The sequence below is a fragment of the Ornithodoros turicata genome, chromosome 7 (assembly GCF_037126465.1).
Source record: "Ornithodoros turicata isolate Travis chromosome 7, ASM3712646v1, whole genome shotgun sequence".
NCBI classification, from domain to species: Eukaryota; Metazoa; Arthropoda; class Arachnida; order Ixodida; family Argasidae; genus Ornithodoros; species Ornithodoros turicata.
The window spans coordinates 1,079,308-1,096,723 of record NC_088207.1 but is presented as its reverse complement, the minus strand read 5'-3'; the positions used below and the strand labels follow the sequence as shown (position 1 = coordinate 1,096,723).

At 47.2% G+C, this 17,416-nt stretch overlaps 1 protein-coding gene across 1 annotated transcript; it reads left to right on the top strand.

Annotated features, from left to right (window-relative positions):
• The first annotated feature begins 2,619 nt into the window (after positions 1-2,619).
• LOC135399780 (uncharacterized) lies at positions 2,620-6,617 on the top strand. The gene is made up of 4 exons (XM_064631514.1): positions 2,620-3,292; positions 3,397-4,889; positions 4,969-5,575; positions 5,716-6,617. The coding sequence occupies exons 1-4, from the start codon at positions 2,620-2,622 to the stop codon at positions 6,615-6,617; spliced, it is 3,675 nt and encodes a 1,224-aa protein (XP_064487584.1).
• The last annotated feature ends 10,799 nt before the right edge of the window (positions 6,618-17,416 follow it).

The following is a 17,416-nucleotide window of genomic DNA, read 5'->3' as shown; positions in this document are numbered from 1 at the left end:
AGATGTCTGGTGTCATGTGAAATTACCTAAAGTCACCTGTAGCCAACTGAGGATGTAATGTGTGGCGACGCACAGCAGAAGATGAAGTTGATGCGCCACCAGCAGAACATCGCAAGGCGCGAGCTTTGAAAATTATTCGACGGTTTTGGCCGCCATGAGACTATTCAGTCTGGCTCTGACGGCCACGCAATAAACAGCCTTCTCCGCTACCGTCTTGGGATTATTTCACTTAGGTTTCCCACACATGAGTCATTTTAATTTACGCGAAGTCACTTGGAGTGAGCTGGAGCCCCCTTGAAGAAGTCTGGGTCCACCTTTGTACGTCTGCAGTCACCTAAACTCACGCGAAGTCACCTCAGGACGGCTAAAGTCACTTGAAGTCGCACAAAGATGTCTCATCTCACCGGCAGTCACATGACGTCACTTCAAGTCACCTGAAGACATGTGGTGTCATACGATGACGTGGGCAGTAATTTCAAGTTACCTGAAGACGTTTGAGTCACCGAAAGTCACTTGAAGTCGCCGTAAGACGCCTGGGGTCAACTGAGGTCACATGAAGACGTCTGAAGTTTTTTGAAGTCACCTGAAGATGTCTCAGGGCACTTGGAAGGCATGTTGAGTCACCTAAGGTCTCCTGAAGGCAGCTGTAGATGTCATGAGTGAGCTAAAGGTACTCGAAGTAACTTACCTAAAGACAGCTGGAGTCCCTTGGCGTCGGCTGTAGTCACCGCAACATGTCAGGGGCCAAGTGATAGATTTCCGGAGTCAGCTGGAGTCATGTGAAGACGTCTGCAGTCGACTGAAGTAACTTAAAGTCACCTGAAGACGTCTGGGGCATTTGAAGTCACCTGAAGCCCCCTGAAGTTGTCAGGACTCACCTAAAGTTAATCAAGGACACATGACGCAGCTTGTCCAGATCCTGGGCAGGTTGATCCCAGAAGTGACATTGCCCTCGGGCACAGTTCTCCGTTATACACCTGATAGCTCCCAACGCTCATTGCCATATCCTAGTATTTCTTACGTTCTGCTGACTGTCGTGTTTTTAATTTTTCACTATGATGTTCTACGTTAAGTCTCTTTGAGTCAAAGTGTATCAGTATGCTCTGGTGCATATGCCTATTGAACTTCTGGTATGATAATGGATAAATGCAAAATTGACCTTCTTTAAAGATCCAGGGTTCAAATCGCGCACGGGACAGAATTTTTTCCAACACAAATTAATGGAAACTTTCTTGTTTTCTCCTAGTTATTTTGTTCTTAGAAGGACCCCGGTTTAATGGAAGTCTCTATACAGCCTCCTGAACAGTCGGTTTGCGCTTGTTCAGATGCAAAACTACTGGTATCAGTTTGAAATAGAGTTCAAACCATGGCTTGGGAGTGGCAACAAACTACGTAGTAGCACGCGCACATCGCCGAGTTTCCTTGGTCGGAGGGGAAATCCCGGACTCCTTAGATGCACCGAGAACCTCATCCACCTCGAGATCTCGACCCGTACCGTCCCAAGTAGTCTCCGGCATGTGCGTGCCTTAAACCACTAGGCTACCCAAGCACTGATCAAACTCACACAAATTGGGAATTTTCTGAAAGAAACGACGACGGTGTTTTGAGTTTCAAAATGAATCTGTCAGGAAACGACTTGGTGCCACATTGTAAACAATACAGACACAAGGAGAACAGCAGTTTACACAACATACCTGTCTAGTGTGCAAATTTTTAAGTCGATCTTTCCGAAAATGCGTTAGCTATCGGACCCATGAAATCACGCCAAGTAGCTCTGTTCGAAAACGCATCCGAAATATTTCCTACTTGGGCAGATCTATGATTCTTCGTTATCGTACAAGTGATCCGTGCTTCGCATCCAAACGGGACAATTATATATTACGTGGAAGTGTTGAAGTTTTTTCTAAGATATATCTCACTGATGAAGAAACATGCAAATCACCCCTGCTTCTGGCATCTCTATAGTCTACAGCTTCAACGTCCATGCTCAGAATGGCATTTCCTGGCTATACATGCTATTGTGGTTCTTCTCAGCTAATGTTACCCGATATTTAGAGACCAACGCAAGCAATGTTCGTACAGAACCTGTTCTGGAGAATAATTATTCGCTAGGGCTTATCAGATGCCCGTCAGAAAGGATGTACCCTAGAATGTGATAAAAAACGGCTTTCCGTCTACACTCGATCCGTGTACTCGAACTGCAACTAAAAATCCTCCAATTTCACGCAACGCTCTTTGCCGTAGCCAAATGCTTTTTCTATAGTGTACTAACTGCCGCGTTTTTAGGTTTTCACTACGTCTCGAGCCTAAGGTCACCTGAAGTCACCTGAACATATCTGGAGTCAAATGGAGATGTCTGGTGTCATGTGAAATTACCTAAAGTCACCTGTAGCCAACTGAGGATGTCATGAGTCATTTGAATTTACGCGAAGTCACTTGAAGTGAGCTTGTAGCGGCCGCAGGTCGGCGCCACCGGAAGATACGGGCCAAAAATGAACGTTGACGCGCGCTCACGGGCTCGAGTTCTTAGCGAGCCGGGAGCACTCTGATTCTGTTGCCTCCTAAGCTGTCTGCCTGTCTACTTCTGTCCGCGACAAGCCACAACTGGTGACCCGAACAATGAACATTCCCCCCGACGCCCCTTTGGAGCCACCGTCGCCCCGTTCCGCTCAGCTTATCGAGAACCCCTCCGTCAGCATGGTTGGCGTTGAAGTTCACTTGCCCCCTTTTTCGACAAAGAACCCTCGGGCATGGTTCCTACAAATCGACGCACGATTTGCTCTTCGTCGCATCACCTCGCCGCTTACCAAGTACTTAAACGTCGTGTCTGCTCTTCCTCCGGATATCGCTGATCAAGTGGATTATCTCCTGGCCGCCCCTCCGCCCGATAATCCTTACGAGCAACTCAAAGAAGCCATTCTAACCCGCACCGAGTGCTCAGAACAGTCGCGCATTCGCCAGCTGCTCTCCGGTGAGGAATTGGGTGACCGCAGACCGTCGCAGCTCCTCCATCGCATGTGGCAGCTTCTTGGCAGCGCAGCCGACACTCAGCTTCCAATATTGAGGGAGCTTTTCCTCCAGAGGCTACCACAGCAAGTGCGCATGGTGCTAGCGGGCTCAGAAGAGGTTTCCCTTGAGCACCTCGCTCAGCTTGCGGACAGGATCATAGAGCATTCCTCACCATATATCGCACCTCTCTCCCGTGCAACTCCCGCTACCTCTTCCTGCGCCGCTGACGATGTTATTGCATCGCTGCAAGAACAAGTCGCACGACTGTCGGATGCCGTCGAGAGTCTGCGCTCTGATTTTTCCATTGATTTTTCTCGCCGACGCCGCACTCGACGCTCTCCTTCTCGCACCCGCCGCCGTTCTCCTTCTGCTCACGCCGATGAGCAGCGCCCGTCCAGCGATATTTTCTGGTACCATCAAAAATACGGCGACAACGCGTTCAAATGCACACGGCCTTGCTCTTGGTCGGGAAATGCGGACGCCGGTCGATAGTGGCGACCTACGACTCCGGCCCTCCAGGAAGCCGCCTGTTCTTTGTCACCGACCGAATTGCGAAGTACCGCTTCTTAGTGGACACCGGAGCTGAGGTCAGTATTGTACCTCCCACACGATCTGACCGCGCCCGTGGACCGTCCACTTCGAAACTCCAGGCTGTCAACGCTTTCCAAATCTCGACATTCGGCCTGCGTTCCCTCGCCATCGACATAGGACTTAGACGCCTCTTTCAATGGGTGTTCGTCATAGCCGATGTCCCCTACCCCATCCTGGGGGCCGACTTTCTTCACCACTTCGGACTTGACATCAGCATTTCCCGCAAAAAGCTCGCTGACTCGACAACTGGCCTTACAATCTCCGGCGTGCCTTCCACCCACCCAAGTATGGGCATTCGCACTGTGGTCCCCACCTGCTCCTACGCTGAGCTGTTGCTCGACTTTCCGGCCATCACGAAGCCCTGCAACTTGGCCATTCCCCCTAAGCACGCCATCTTGCACCATATCATCACCACTGGTCCGCCGGTAACTGCCCGACCACGCCGTCTCGTTGGCGAGCGGCTGAATATAGCGCGTCGGGAGTTTGACCACATGTTGCAGCTTGGGCTGTTTCGACCCTCTTCCAGCCCCTGGTCATCCCCACTGCACATGGTCCCTAAAGCCTCCGGAGACTGGCGCCCGTGCGGCGACTACAGAGCCCTTAATGCCGCCACCGTACCGGACCAGTATCTGCTTCCACACATTCATGACTTCACCCTCGACCTCGCCGGCGCGACCACCTTCAGCAAAATTGATTTGGTAAAGGCCTACCATCAAATCCCTGTGGCACCGGAAGACATTCCAAAGACAGCTATCATTACACCGTTTGACCTTTTTGAATTCGTGCGCATGCCATTCGGTCTACGTAATGGTGCCCAATCCTTTCAAAGGTTTATGAACGAAGTGGTGCGGGGTCTCCCGTTTGTCTTCGTTTACCTCGACGACATACTGGTTGCTAGCAAGACCCCGGAAGAACACAAGCACGACCTTCGTCAACTTTTCCAAAGGCTGGACGAGCATGGCCTAGTCCTCAACTCCGCGAAGTGTCTTTTCGGCCAGTCTTCTCTGGAGTTTCTGGGGCACCTGGTTTCCCAGGAAGGCATTCGTCCCCTTCCTTCAAAGGTTCGCGCAGTGCAGGATTTTCCCATACCCACCTCCCTTCGCAAGCTCCGGGAGTTCCTGGGATTCATAAATTTCCATCGTCGCTTTATCCCGCACTGCGCCGACATCCTCCGGCCACTCACGGACCTGCTTCGTGCTTCCACAAAGACTAACCAGCCCTTCGACCTCCCTACTGAAGCTCAAGAAGCTTTCTTCCAAGCCAAAAAATGCTTTGGCCAACGCCACTATGTTGGTGCATCCCGTTCCTTCGGCCCGGCTTCGGCCCATGGTCGATGCCTCAACACACGCTGTCGGTGCTGTGCTCCAGCAATCTTCCTCCACGGACTGGAGGCCACTGGCTTTCTTCTCCCAGCGCCTTAAACCATCTGAGGAGAAGTACAGCACCTTCAGCCGCGAACTTCTCGCCATCTATTACGCCATCAAGCATTTCCATTACTACCTAGACGGAAGCCCTTTTCACGTCCTTACAGATCATAAGCCTTTGACTTTTGTTTTCAAGACCAACCGCACGACCTATCCTTCTACTGATCTTCGTCACCTCTCCTTCATTTCCGAGTACACCACGGACATTCGCTTCATTAACGGGACCGACAATCAAGCGGCGGACGCTCTCTCGCGCATCGAGGCTATCTCTGCTCCTGTTCTCACGCTCGATGCTCTCGCAGCTGCGCAGGCCTGCGACCAAGAGCTTCAAGCCCTGTTGTCCCCTGGCACAACCAAATCTTCCCTCCGCCTGGAGTATGTTTCCCTGCCTCTTGCACCTTGCGGTATCGCTTGTGACGTTTCCGGTTCTGCGCCTCGTCCGTACCTGCCCTCTAAGCTTCGTTTCTCCGCGTTTGAGGAGCTGCACAACATTTGTCATCCTGGCATTCGGGCTACGCAGCGGCTATTGTGCTCACGTTATGTCTGGCCTGGTATAAACACCGATGTCCGGCGCTGGACAAGAGCTTGCACTGCCTGCCAGAAGAGCAAAATCACTCGCCATACTAAGTCCCCTCCTGGCCACTTCCCCCACCCGACGGTCGCTTCCGTCACATCCACGTCGACCTTGTAGGCCCTTTACCACCGTCCCGAGACCAACGCTACTTACTCACCATTGTCGACCGTTACACCCGCTGGCCCGAAGCCGTCCCCATCAGTGACATCACGGCGGATACCGTAGCCCGCGCCCTCGTTTCAACTTGGATCGCCCGTTACGGCTGTCCCACGCGCATCACCACAGACCAGGGCCGACAATTCCAGAGCGCCCTTTTCAAGAATCTGATGGCTCTCCTCGGTGTTCACCATATCAGCACCACGGCATACCACCCTTCCTCCAACGGCCTCGTCGAGCGCTTTCATCGTCAGCTGAAAGCTTCGCTCACCGCTCGCGAGGCCCAAAGCAGCTGGGTGGATCACTTGCCTGTTGTCATGCTGGGCATCCGTTCGGCCTTCAAGGAGGACCTCTCCTGCACCGCAGCCGAGCTTGTTTATGGGACGACACTGCGTCTTCCTGGCGACTTTTGGAGCGATACCGACAGCGTACGTTCTCTTCCCCAGGCCGAGTACGTCCAGCAGCTCCGGCGTTTCTTTCGTGGCCTGGCGCCGGTTCCCTCCAGGGCGCCGCCCCCTCCAAAGTTTTCCTCCACCCCGACCTCAATACAAGCACCCACGTGTTCCTGCGCCATGATGCTGTGCGGAAGCCGCTCTCGCCACACTACAATGGTCCCTACCGTGTTCTCTCCCGAAACAGCAAGACCTTCACCATCGACATCGCGGGCCAGCGACAAGTCGTCTCGCTGGACCGCCTCAAGCCGGCCTACCTTGAAGCCGTCGCCCCCGCTCCCCCACTCGCTCTTGGCGAGGACTCTTCCCCCGCCTTATCTCCTCCGAAGCCTCGTCGCAGAGTTACTTCGGCAGCTTCACTCCGTGTACGCAGCCCCACGTCGCCTCCACTCCGAGGGGGGAGCCCTGTAGCGGCCGCAGGTCGGCGCCACCGGAAGATACGCGCCAAAAATAAACGTTGACGCGCGCTCACGGGCTCGAGTTCTTAGCGAGCCGGGAGCACTCTGATTCTGTTGCCTCCTAAGCTGTCTGCCTGTCTACTTCTCTCCGCGACAAGCCACAAGCTGGAGTCCCCTTGAAGATGTCTGGGTTCACCTTGGTACGTCTGCAGTCACCTAAACTCACGCGAAGTCACCTCAGGAACGGCTAAAGTCACTTGAAGTCGCACAAAGATGTCTCCTCTCACCGGCAGTCACATGACGTCATTTCGAGTCACCCTGAAGACATGTGGTGTCATACGATGACGTCGGCAGTAATTTCACGTTACCTGAAGACGTTTGAGTCACCTAAAGTCACTTGAAGTCGCCGTAAGACGCCTGGGGTCAACTGAGGTCACATGAAGACGTCTGAAGTTTTTGAAGTCACCTGAAGATGTCTGAGGGCACTTGAAGGCATGTGGAGTCACCTAAGGTCTCCTGAAGGCAGCTGTAGATGTCATGAGTGAGCTAAAGATACTCGAATTAACTTACCTAAAGACAGCTGGAGTCCCTTGACGTCGGCTGTAGTCACCGCAACACGTCAGGGGCCAAGTGATAGATGTCCGGAGTCAGCTGGAGTCATGTGAAGACGTCTGCAGTCGACTGAAGTAACTTAAAGTCACCTGAAGACGTCTGGGTCATTTGAAGTCACCTGAAGCCACCTGAAGTTGTCAGGACTCACCTAAAGTTAATCAAGGACACATGACGCAGCTTGTCCAGATCCTGGGCAGGTTGATCCCAGAAGTGACATTGCCCTCGGGCACATTTCTCCGTTATACACCCGATAGCTCCCAACGCTCATTGCCATAGCCTAGTATTTCTTATGTTCTGCTGACTGTCGTGTTTTTAATTTTTCACTATGATGTTCTACGTTAAGTCTCTTTGAGTCAAAGTGTATCAGTATGCTCTGGTGCATATGGCTATCGAACTTCTGGTATGATAATGGATAAATGCAAAATTGACCTTCTTTGAAGATCCAGGGTTCAAATCGCGCACGGGACGGAATTTTTTCCAACACAAATTAATGTAAACTTTCTTGTTTTCTCCTAATTATTTTGTTCTTAGAAGGACCCCGGTTTAATTGAAGTCTCGATACAGCCTCCTGAACAGTCGGTTTGTGCTTGTTCAGATGCGAAACTACTGGTATCAGTTTGAAATAGAGTTCAAACCATGGCTTGGGAGTGGCAACTAACTAGGTAGTACCACGCGCACATCGCCGAGTTTCCTTGGTCGGAGGGGAAATCCCGGACCCCTTAGATGCACCGAGAACCTCATCCACCTCGAGATCTCGACCCTTACCGACACAAGTAGTCTCCGGCATGTGCGTGCCTTAAACCACTAGGCTACCCAAGCACTGATCAAACTCACACAAATTGGGAATTTTGTGAAAGAAACGACGACGGTGTTTTGAGTTCCAAAATGAATTGTCAGGAAACGACTTGGTGCCACATTGTAAACAATACAGACACAAGGAGAACAGCAGTTTACACAACATACCTGTCTAGTGTGCAAATTTGTTACTCGATCTTTCCGAAAATGCGTTAGCTATCGGACCCATGAAATCACGCCAAGTAGCTCTGTTCGAAAACGCATCCGAAATATGTCCTACTTGGGCAGATCTATGATTCTTCGTTATCGTACAAGTGATCCGTGCTTCGCATCCAAACGGGACAATTATATATTATGTGGAAGTGTTGAAGTTTTTCTAAGATATATCTCACTGATGAAGAAACATGCAAATGACCCCTGCTTCTGGCATCTCTATAGTCTACAGCTTCAACGTCCATGCTCAGAATGGGATTTCCTGGCTATACATGCTATTGTGGTTCTTCTCAGCTATTGTTACCCGAGATTTAGAAACCAACGCAAGCAATGTTCGTACAGAACCTGTTCTGGAGAATAATTATTCGCAATGGCTTATCAGATGCCCGTCAGAAAGGATGTACCCTAGAATGTGATAAAGAACGGCTTTCCGTCTACACTCGATCCGTGTACTCGAACTGCAACTAAAAATCCTCCAATTTCAGGCAACGCTCTTTGCCGTAGCCAAATGCTTTTTCTATAGTGTACTAACTGCCGCGTTTTTAGGTTTTCACTACGTCTCGTGGCTAAGGTCACCTGAAGTCACCTGAACATATCTGGAGTCAAATGAAGATGTCTGGTGTCATGTGAAATTACCTAAAGTCTCCTGTAGCCAACTGAGGATGTCATGAGTCATTTGAATTGACGCGAAGTCACTTGGAGTGAGCTGGAGCCCCCTTGAAGAAGTCTGGGTCCACCTTCGTACGTCTGCAGTCACCTAAACTCACGCGAAGTCACCTCAGAACGGCTAAAGTCACTTGAAGTCGCACAAAGATGTCTCATCTCACCGGCAGTCACATGACGTCATTTCAAGTCACCTGAAGACATGTGGTGTCATACGATGACGTCGGCAGTAATTTCAAGTTACCTGAAGACGTTTGAGTCACCGAAAGTCACTTGAAGTCGCCGTAAGACGCCTGGGGTCAACTGAGGTCACATGAAGACGTCTTAAGTTTTTTGAAGTCACCTAAAGATGTCTGAGGGCACTTGGAGGCATGTGCAGTCATCTAAGGTCTCCTGAAGGCAGCTGTAGATGTCATGAGTGAGCTAAAGCTACTCGAAGGAACTTACCTAAAGACAGCTGGAGTCCCTTGACGTCGGCTGTAGTTACCACAACACAGCAGGGGCCAAGTGATAGATGTCCGGAGTCAGCTGGAGTGATGTGAAGACGTCTGCAGTCGACCAAAGTAACTTAAAGTCACCTGAAGACGTCTGGGTCATTTGAAGTCACCTGAAGCCACCTGAAGTTGTCAGGACTCACCTAAAGTTAATCAAGGACACATGACGCAGCTTGTCCAGATCCTGGGCAGGTTGATCCCAGAAGTGACATTGCCCTCGGGCACATTTCTCCGTTATACACCAGATAGCTCCCAACGCTCATTGCCATAGCCTAGTATTTCTTATGCTCTGCTGACTGTCGTGTTTTTAATTTTTCACTATGATGTTCTACGTTAAGTCTCTTTGAGTCAAAGTGTATCAGTATGCTCTGGTGCATATGCCTATCGAACTTCTGGTATGATAATGGATAAATGCAAAATTGACCTTTGAAGATCCAGGGTTCAAATCGCGCACGGGACGGAATTTTTTCCAACACAAATTAATGTAAACTTTCTTGTTTTCTCCGAATTATTTTGTTCTTAGAAGGACCCCGGTTTAATTGAAGTCTCGATACAGCCTCCTGAGCAGTCGGTTTGTGCTTGTTCAGATGCAAAACTACTGGTATCAGTTTGAAATAGAGTTCAAAACATGGCTTGGGAGTGGCAACTAACTAGGTAGTACCACGCGCACATCGCCGAGTTTCCTTGGTCGGAGGGGAAATCCCGGACCCCTTAGATGCACCGAGAACCTCATCCACCTCGAGATCTCGACCCTTACCGACACAAGTAGTCTCCGGCATGTGCGTGCCTTAAACCACTAGGCTACCCAAGCAGTGATCAAACTCACACAAATTGGGAATTTTCTGAAAGAAACGACGACGGTGTTTTCAGTTTCAAAATGAATCTGTCAGGAAACGACTTGGTGCCACATTGTAAACAATACAGACACAAGGAGAACAGCAGTTTACACAACATACCTGTCTAGTGTGCAAATTTGTTAGTCGATCTTTCCGAAAATGCGTTAGCTATCGGACCCATGAAATCACGCCAAGTGGCTCTGTTCAAAAACGCATCCGAAATATTTCCTACTTGGGCAGATCTATGATTCTTCGTTATCGTACAAGTGATCCGTGCTTCGCATCCAAACGGGACAATTATATATGATGTGGAAGTGTTGAAGTTTTTTCTAAGATATATCTCACTGATGAAGAAACATGCAACTCACCCCTGCTTCTGGCATCTCTATAGTCTACAGCTTCAACGTCCATGCTCAAAATGGGATTTCCTGGCTATACATGCTATTGTGGTTCTTCTCTGCTAATGTTACCCGAGATTTAGAAACCAACGCAAGCAATGTTCGTACAGAACCTGTTCTGGAGAATAATTATTCGCAAGGGCTTATCAGATGCCCGTCAGAAAGGATGTACCCTAGAATGTGATAAAGAACGGCTTTCCGTCTACACTCGATCCGTGTACTCGAATTGCAACTAAAATTCCTCCAATATCAGGCAACACTCTTTGCCGTAGCCAAATGCTTTTTCTATAGTGTACTAACTGCCGCGTTTTTAGGTTTTCACTACGTCTCGTGGCTAAGGTCACCTGAAGTCACCTGAACATATCTGGAGTCAAATGAAGATGTCTGGTGTCATGTGAAATTACCTAAAGTCTCCTGTAGCCAACTGAGGATGTCATGAGTCATTTGAATTGACGCGAAGTCACTTGGAGTGAGCTGGAGCCCCCTTGAAGAAGTCTGGGTCCACCTTCGTACGTCTGCAGTCACCTAAACTCACGCGAAGTCACCTCAGAACGGCTAAAGTCACTTGAAGTCGCACAAAGATGTCTCATCTCACCGGCAGTCACATGACGTCATTTCAAGTCACCTGAAGACATGTGGTGTCATACGATGACATCGGCACTAATTTCAAGTTACCTGAAGACGTTTGAGTCACCGAAAGTCACTTGAAGTCGCCGTAAGACGCCTGAGGTCAACTGAGGTCACATGAAGACGTCTGAAGTTTTTGAAGTCACCTGAAGATGTCTGAAGGCAACTGTAGATGTCATGAGTGAGCTAAAGGTACTCGAAGTAACTTAAATCATTGAGCATATGCAAATAAACCACGCATTGCACAACTCATCTTTAGCGATAAGAAAGCTCTCCAATAGCACCAACTCTTTATGAATTATTCAGACAGGGAACCTTCACGAAAGAAGTCCAAAAGAAATGGGACGTGGACAACAAAAACAGGAGTAACAATTAAATGGGGTGTTTACACTCTGGCAGTTTATTCCATGTAGGAGCTGCAGTTTTTAAAATCTACTTAATTTAATATTGTAAATTGTGGTAAGTAGACTGCTGGTAGGACTTCTCTATACCTGACTCACATGATGTAAGGCCATATTTAGGTATGTTTGGTGTCAGAGGGGTAGTGATTCTATAAGTAAACGTATTGATGACACATAACAGATGCTTCTCATTTAAACGACATTACCTGTAGTACTCAAAATGCTTGTGAATCCTGTAAAAATATGCCTTATGAAAGTTATGCTCGTTAAGGAATCGTTGCTAATCGTTATGCACGAAAGGGGGCCGTTCCCCCAAAGCCCCGAGATCAAGAGGAAAGTCTCTTCTCCTGCACCCACCTTCCAACACCTGCAGCAATACATTATATCAGTGTAAACAAAGAGGTTGTGTTGATAGACCTGGTGGTTATGATGTTTTCATTGTCATCACGCATGCTTGTGCTTAATCAAAAGTTGACTGCAATGAAAAGACAGAGCTTTTGTTAAAAACCTTACACCACTTGTTTGTTTTTCTTTCCCTTTTCTTTCTTTCCTGGGAAGAGGAAGCTGCCATAGCACAGGCTAACCTTTCCGTCCTATTTTTAATATAATAAACATATCCCCCTCACACACAAACACACACACACACCACTATCCTTTGCTTTTACGAGAAATGTGCTTTGTAGCCTGTATGATGGATGATACCTGCGCTGGGTTCTGCAACCACGTATAAGACTATGCAGTATAATAATATAACATAATAGTTAACATAATATTACATAATAGTACATAATTAGTTACATTATTAATATTAATTTAACAATAATCGGATAATAATAAACAACAAATATAACAGAGCATGTGTGAGCTTGATCATTTCACTCTACAAAATGGTTGCTATGGCTGCAAGACATGAGTTTTATTAAACACAATTGTGTTACGACATTGTGTTTCTTCATTGGTCTTTCACATAGTATAGCAAACACAAGTGGTGTCTGGTATTAGACACAGGAAGCATGACAGTAACAAACAAACAACAATGTATTTTAATGTATTTGGCCTTTCAATGTGTTCGAGTCTCAGAACAACAATTGTCTCATGTTCAACTGATGCCGCTTGCGTCGATCCCGTCGTATGAATGTGTGTATTAGTGTGCAAAAATGTAAGAGTGAAAGAAGGATGAGTGATAGAGAGTGACTGGTTTGTCCCTTCAGATGACGCACCCTGGAAGTCCCTGAGAAGACGTGTTAGGTTAGCTCAATTGGTAGAGCCCTGGACCGGTAATCCAGAAGATTTGGGTTCGAGTCCTACAGGTGGCTAGCATTCTCAGTTACCTCCATCTTTCATCAATAATGTGGTTGCATGACAATAACTTGACCTACAATCACTGATACAGCAGCATAAATGCAGGCAAGCTGGTGGACAAACTGCATGGTAAACAACCCTGAGGAATGGGGAAATGTTGAAAACAACACGAAAAAACTGCATCCTGTCATGTTGTTTTCAGAGTACGTCCATTGATGAGGTCTGTGTACCACAAAGCATGACCTACAAGATTTGCAGAACAGTCTGCGTAAACTTCTAAAATACCTTTTTGCGCGTTTCAAAAAATGGTGCAGTACAAAAGCACAAGTTCATCAAGCATCACATTGCTCTGCCCTGAGGGCATAAATAAACAAGTCAGAAGGAAGCAGCATAACGAAGCAAAACGAATGGACTGGCCCTGCATGCAACTTTTTCATATGGGCATAATTGCAAGACGTTGCGTAGAACACCAAATTACAGTAGACTCATTAATTCAAACCCCAGGTCGTCACATATTTTTGTTAAAATTGTCATAAATTACTTCCCTGTTGAAAAAAAGCCAAATAGGTTGTATGCGATCCTATTTATCCTATACAAATTGATGTAGGATCCTTTATGTCCTATTTTGTATCAAGTGGGAAAGTTGTGGGATCCTACATGTCCTATATTCATTCACATATAGGTGAGTCATAGGATCCTACATGTCTCATATTAGGCTATGTAGGAGAGTTGTGGTGTCCTACTTGTCCCATATTCGGCAATATAGGAGGGTTGTAGGACACTACATTGCCTATATCCGGCTACGTAGCAGACTTGTAGGATCCTACAAGGCATCAAAAAGGAGCTATGGGAGATCTTACGTGACCTGTTTGGTTTCATGTGGGGAGGACGTGGGGAATTATTTTGAGATATGGAAGTGATATATTAACAGAGTAACAAACATTATTTGATTGCATATATATATCCTTCAAAACTGGGGCCCAGAACGAACTAGTCATATTCAATCATGTTTGCCAACGCGCACACATACGGCAGGTTGTCAAGTGCGAATTCTATTAGAACCACTGCAAATGAATATATTTTTTAGGTTGAAAACAACTGAATGGACTGGTTGCATTCATTTACGGAACATGCATAGAGTATGTCCATTACTAGTCAACGAACCATCAAGCATACAATGATGCGTGCATTCCTTTGAGTGCTATTTAAGCACAAACTTCGACAGCAGTGCGTAACAGGTCGAGGTGGCGGTTGAACCCCATCGAGCGACATTGCGGTGTCGATGGGGTTCTCGGTCTAATTTCTAGGACTAAACCGGTTCTATCAGGACGCGGTTTGTTGTGAGGGATTCCCGAATCCTTCGCCTTCACGTGCACGCTCACGGCTCGCAGGAATCCTAAGAGTAGTCGAGATACTTGAAAATTAAAGGCCTCCGTCTGCACTTCCGATACATTCGGAGCTCCGTCACATCCGCCCCGCTGGTCATGTCGACGCCAGAATTTCCGTCCTAGTAGGACTTGAGTCGCTCTACGATCGGTCAAATGGAACCATGGGTCGGTCTTTAACGGTTCGGGGGTTGTGGGCAGAGACGCGTTCGTAACTCTGTTTTTCTAAGCTTTGATGCCCTTTTTCGGACGGAAGCCCGCGATGGACAGTTTTCATCTTTGTGGAGTGTACTCGCCTCACCTCGGTGAACGTGGCAAAATTTACTACAGCTGTCAAAGTCTTCTGGTTCTCGAGCTACCGGTTTCCGTGTTTACACTCCTCCCGATACATGGGACTGCCGGCTGTTTTTTCCCTAAAATCGCTTCCATCGCACCTACAGAGTCGTGTTTGACATAGTTTTGAAGCTCTTGGCGTGCTCTTTCCAACGGCTTTAATCCCGTAAGCGCGCGACTCTCCGTTCCCCAGATATGGGCTTTGGAGTTGGAGGGTCATGGCACTGGCGCCAGCAAGTCTGGCTGACGCCGCTCGGAGACGCTTCCGTGGGTGCCGTTCCTTTAGTGCCGTAATCTCGCTTACAAATCGTCCAATTTACTGGAAATTTTGGATGCGTGTTCTTCGTTCTTTGCTCTACAACTTTTCAATTCGCACCTTCCGTCTATTTACTACAGGTTATGGCGTTATTCCCGAAATTCCTTAGGCTGACTCTCCTTCGGCAACCATCGGCCCTGTTTTTAGGTTTGAACCCTGTGGGAGATCTGAATCACCTATTAACGGATTTGTGCACTCCGAACAACGAACGGCTAGAAACTTGCGGGATCTTTTTATCTCTCTCCATTCTCGAGTGAGGACAACATGGCAAAAGCGTCTCGTTATACATGGGGCTGGGGGCATTTTTTTCGATGTCGGTTGTTTGTTGGCGTAGAAATGTGATTCAAGACTTATTTTGACGGGAAAAACGTCCTCTTTCCAATGGCACTGGTCACCAGTACGCGCGACTTTCTGCTTTCTGGATGTAGCGCGAGGAGAGCATGGTGGAGAGCCGTTACAGCCAGGTGGCGCCATTGGAGCTTGGAATTCCTCCAGCTCATTTGGAAGGCAAATCTTAGAAGCGTTCGGACGCATGTCCAGAGAGCTCTAGTTCGGGAAGCGTCTTTCGTCGTAGTTTTGGTGGTTTTGGTGCCCCACAGTGCTGTGACTGTATTTCATGCCTTACTAGTGGTATCTGGACCTGTTTCTGTGTGTGTACCTTGGAAGACGGAAAGCTGTTGGATTTCGTGAATTGAAGGTTAGTTGTGTGCATGTAATGCCATGTTTCGTGCACCTTTTGCTTTGTATTCTTCCTAGCGTGCGGGTTCCTATAACTTTATCCGCTCAGTGCGATTATTACCTTATTGTTACCTATTTCCTTATCCTCCATCTGTAATCTTGTGCTCTTACCCTGTTGGTTAACCTGTATCATCACTTAACATCAGGTTGATATCATGTGTGATGCTTCAACGGCATTGCTACAGGGTACCGGTGCTCTAAAGATACAGATCTTCCGTTTTTGGTTATTAATTCATAATAACTCAGCTTGGGTCATGCATATTTTCCCCGAGTGTGGAAGGAATATGTACAGAATGTACATAATTGCGGATATTATAACTCAACGTGCATTGTTTTCACCCTGTTCAGGTAATGCCTTACTGACACCCTTGCTGTAGCCCCAGTTGTCATAGTTAATTGATCTTACTGCTAACAAACAAAACCATTGTCTTTGGACCTCAAGTAACAGCATATGTGGGAAGTCTGGTTAACCTGTGCACAAGTTTGGCATATTTTATGTGACACATAATGTATTATCCCTTGTTAAATCTAGCTTCCTAACTCACTTTATTGTTTCAGATGCCTACAAGAAATATATCTTAGAGCTATCATCTAGCATGATCTGTAAAGGTGTTGAAGACGCTGTACATCAGGCAAGGGTGTGATTGTTCAACAGACATGTCAGAGGGATGATGAGCGATTTCAATAAAAAATAAAAAATAGAAGCTGCATGATTTGTTATTTCCTAATATACACAGCACAATAGGGTGCACACATTATACAGGATCACCACGAGAGACTTGGACCTATTTGCATGTAGGACCCAATGTAGGTCCCACAATCAAATAGGATCCTGTTTATATGTAGGATCGCATTTGCATGTAGGTCCCACAACCAAATAGGATCCTGTTTATATGTAGGATCGCATTTGCATGTAGGACCCACAATTAAACAGGATCCTATTTGTATGTAGGTTCCTTCATCATGCAGGACCTGGTGTCATAATACCATATGGAGTCAAGTAGGAATTTCCAATAGGGTTCAAATGTATGTCGCAGCTCACATTTTTTAGCCTTTCCTCTAAAGAAGTTCTATTGTAAGTGGGGACACAAAAAGGAGGCTTAATAATAAATAAAAATAAAATAATAAAAATTAATTATGGAATAAAATAAGATTAACTAATAACAAAAAGCAATCAAGTTAATAACTGCAGAGATATTCAAAAGAAGCATGTCAATGGTTACTAGCATCACACGTTCGTCCTCAAAACTAAATGTCTGATGTCACCTAAAGCCCAAGCAGTAAGTGTGCCTTATGTGCCTAGAGGTAAGCATTATGTTCAAAGGAGGGTGTCTCAAGAGGTGGCGTCATCAACATGTGCAAGCCATCTTCTTCCAGTAGGAGGGTTTCACAAGGACATGAAAGATGTTGATTAGGCAAAAATGCCATTCAGTTAATAAGCTTTCCAATACACTGAAAACTGTGAGCTAAACATGGAGGTGACATGGAGTTTGTCTGAAGTATACAAAAGTATGAATTATCGTAGCTCAAGGTAATGAGAGAACACCTACATTAAAATGTAGCAGCTACCAGACAAGTTGTTGTCGGTTGCTCGAGGTCTATCTTATTAACTGCCGTGAACTTGTTTGGCAGTAGCACCAGACATCATAAAACGCCATATATTTACTCTTTCTTGTGCAACGATGGCCCGCGTAAAGAC

Excerpts from the sequence above, each read along its gene's own strand:
- LOC135399780 (XM_064631514.1), top strand. The coding sequence starts at position 2,620 with ATGAACATTCCCCCCGACGCCCCTTTGGAGCCACCGTCGCCCCGTTCC. Across the intron at positions 3,293-3,396 it reads ACTGTCGGATGCCGTCGAGA|CGCCCGTCCAGCGATATTTT; the intron begins GTCTGCGCTCTG and ends GCCGATGAGCAG. Across the intron at positions 4,890-4,968 it reads GCTTTGGCCAACGCCACTAT|CAATCTTCCTCCACGGACTG; the intron begins GTTGGTGCATCC and ends GCTGTGCTCCAG.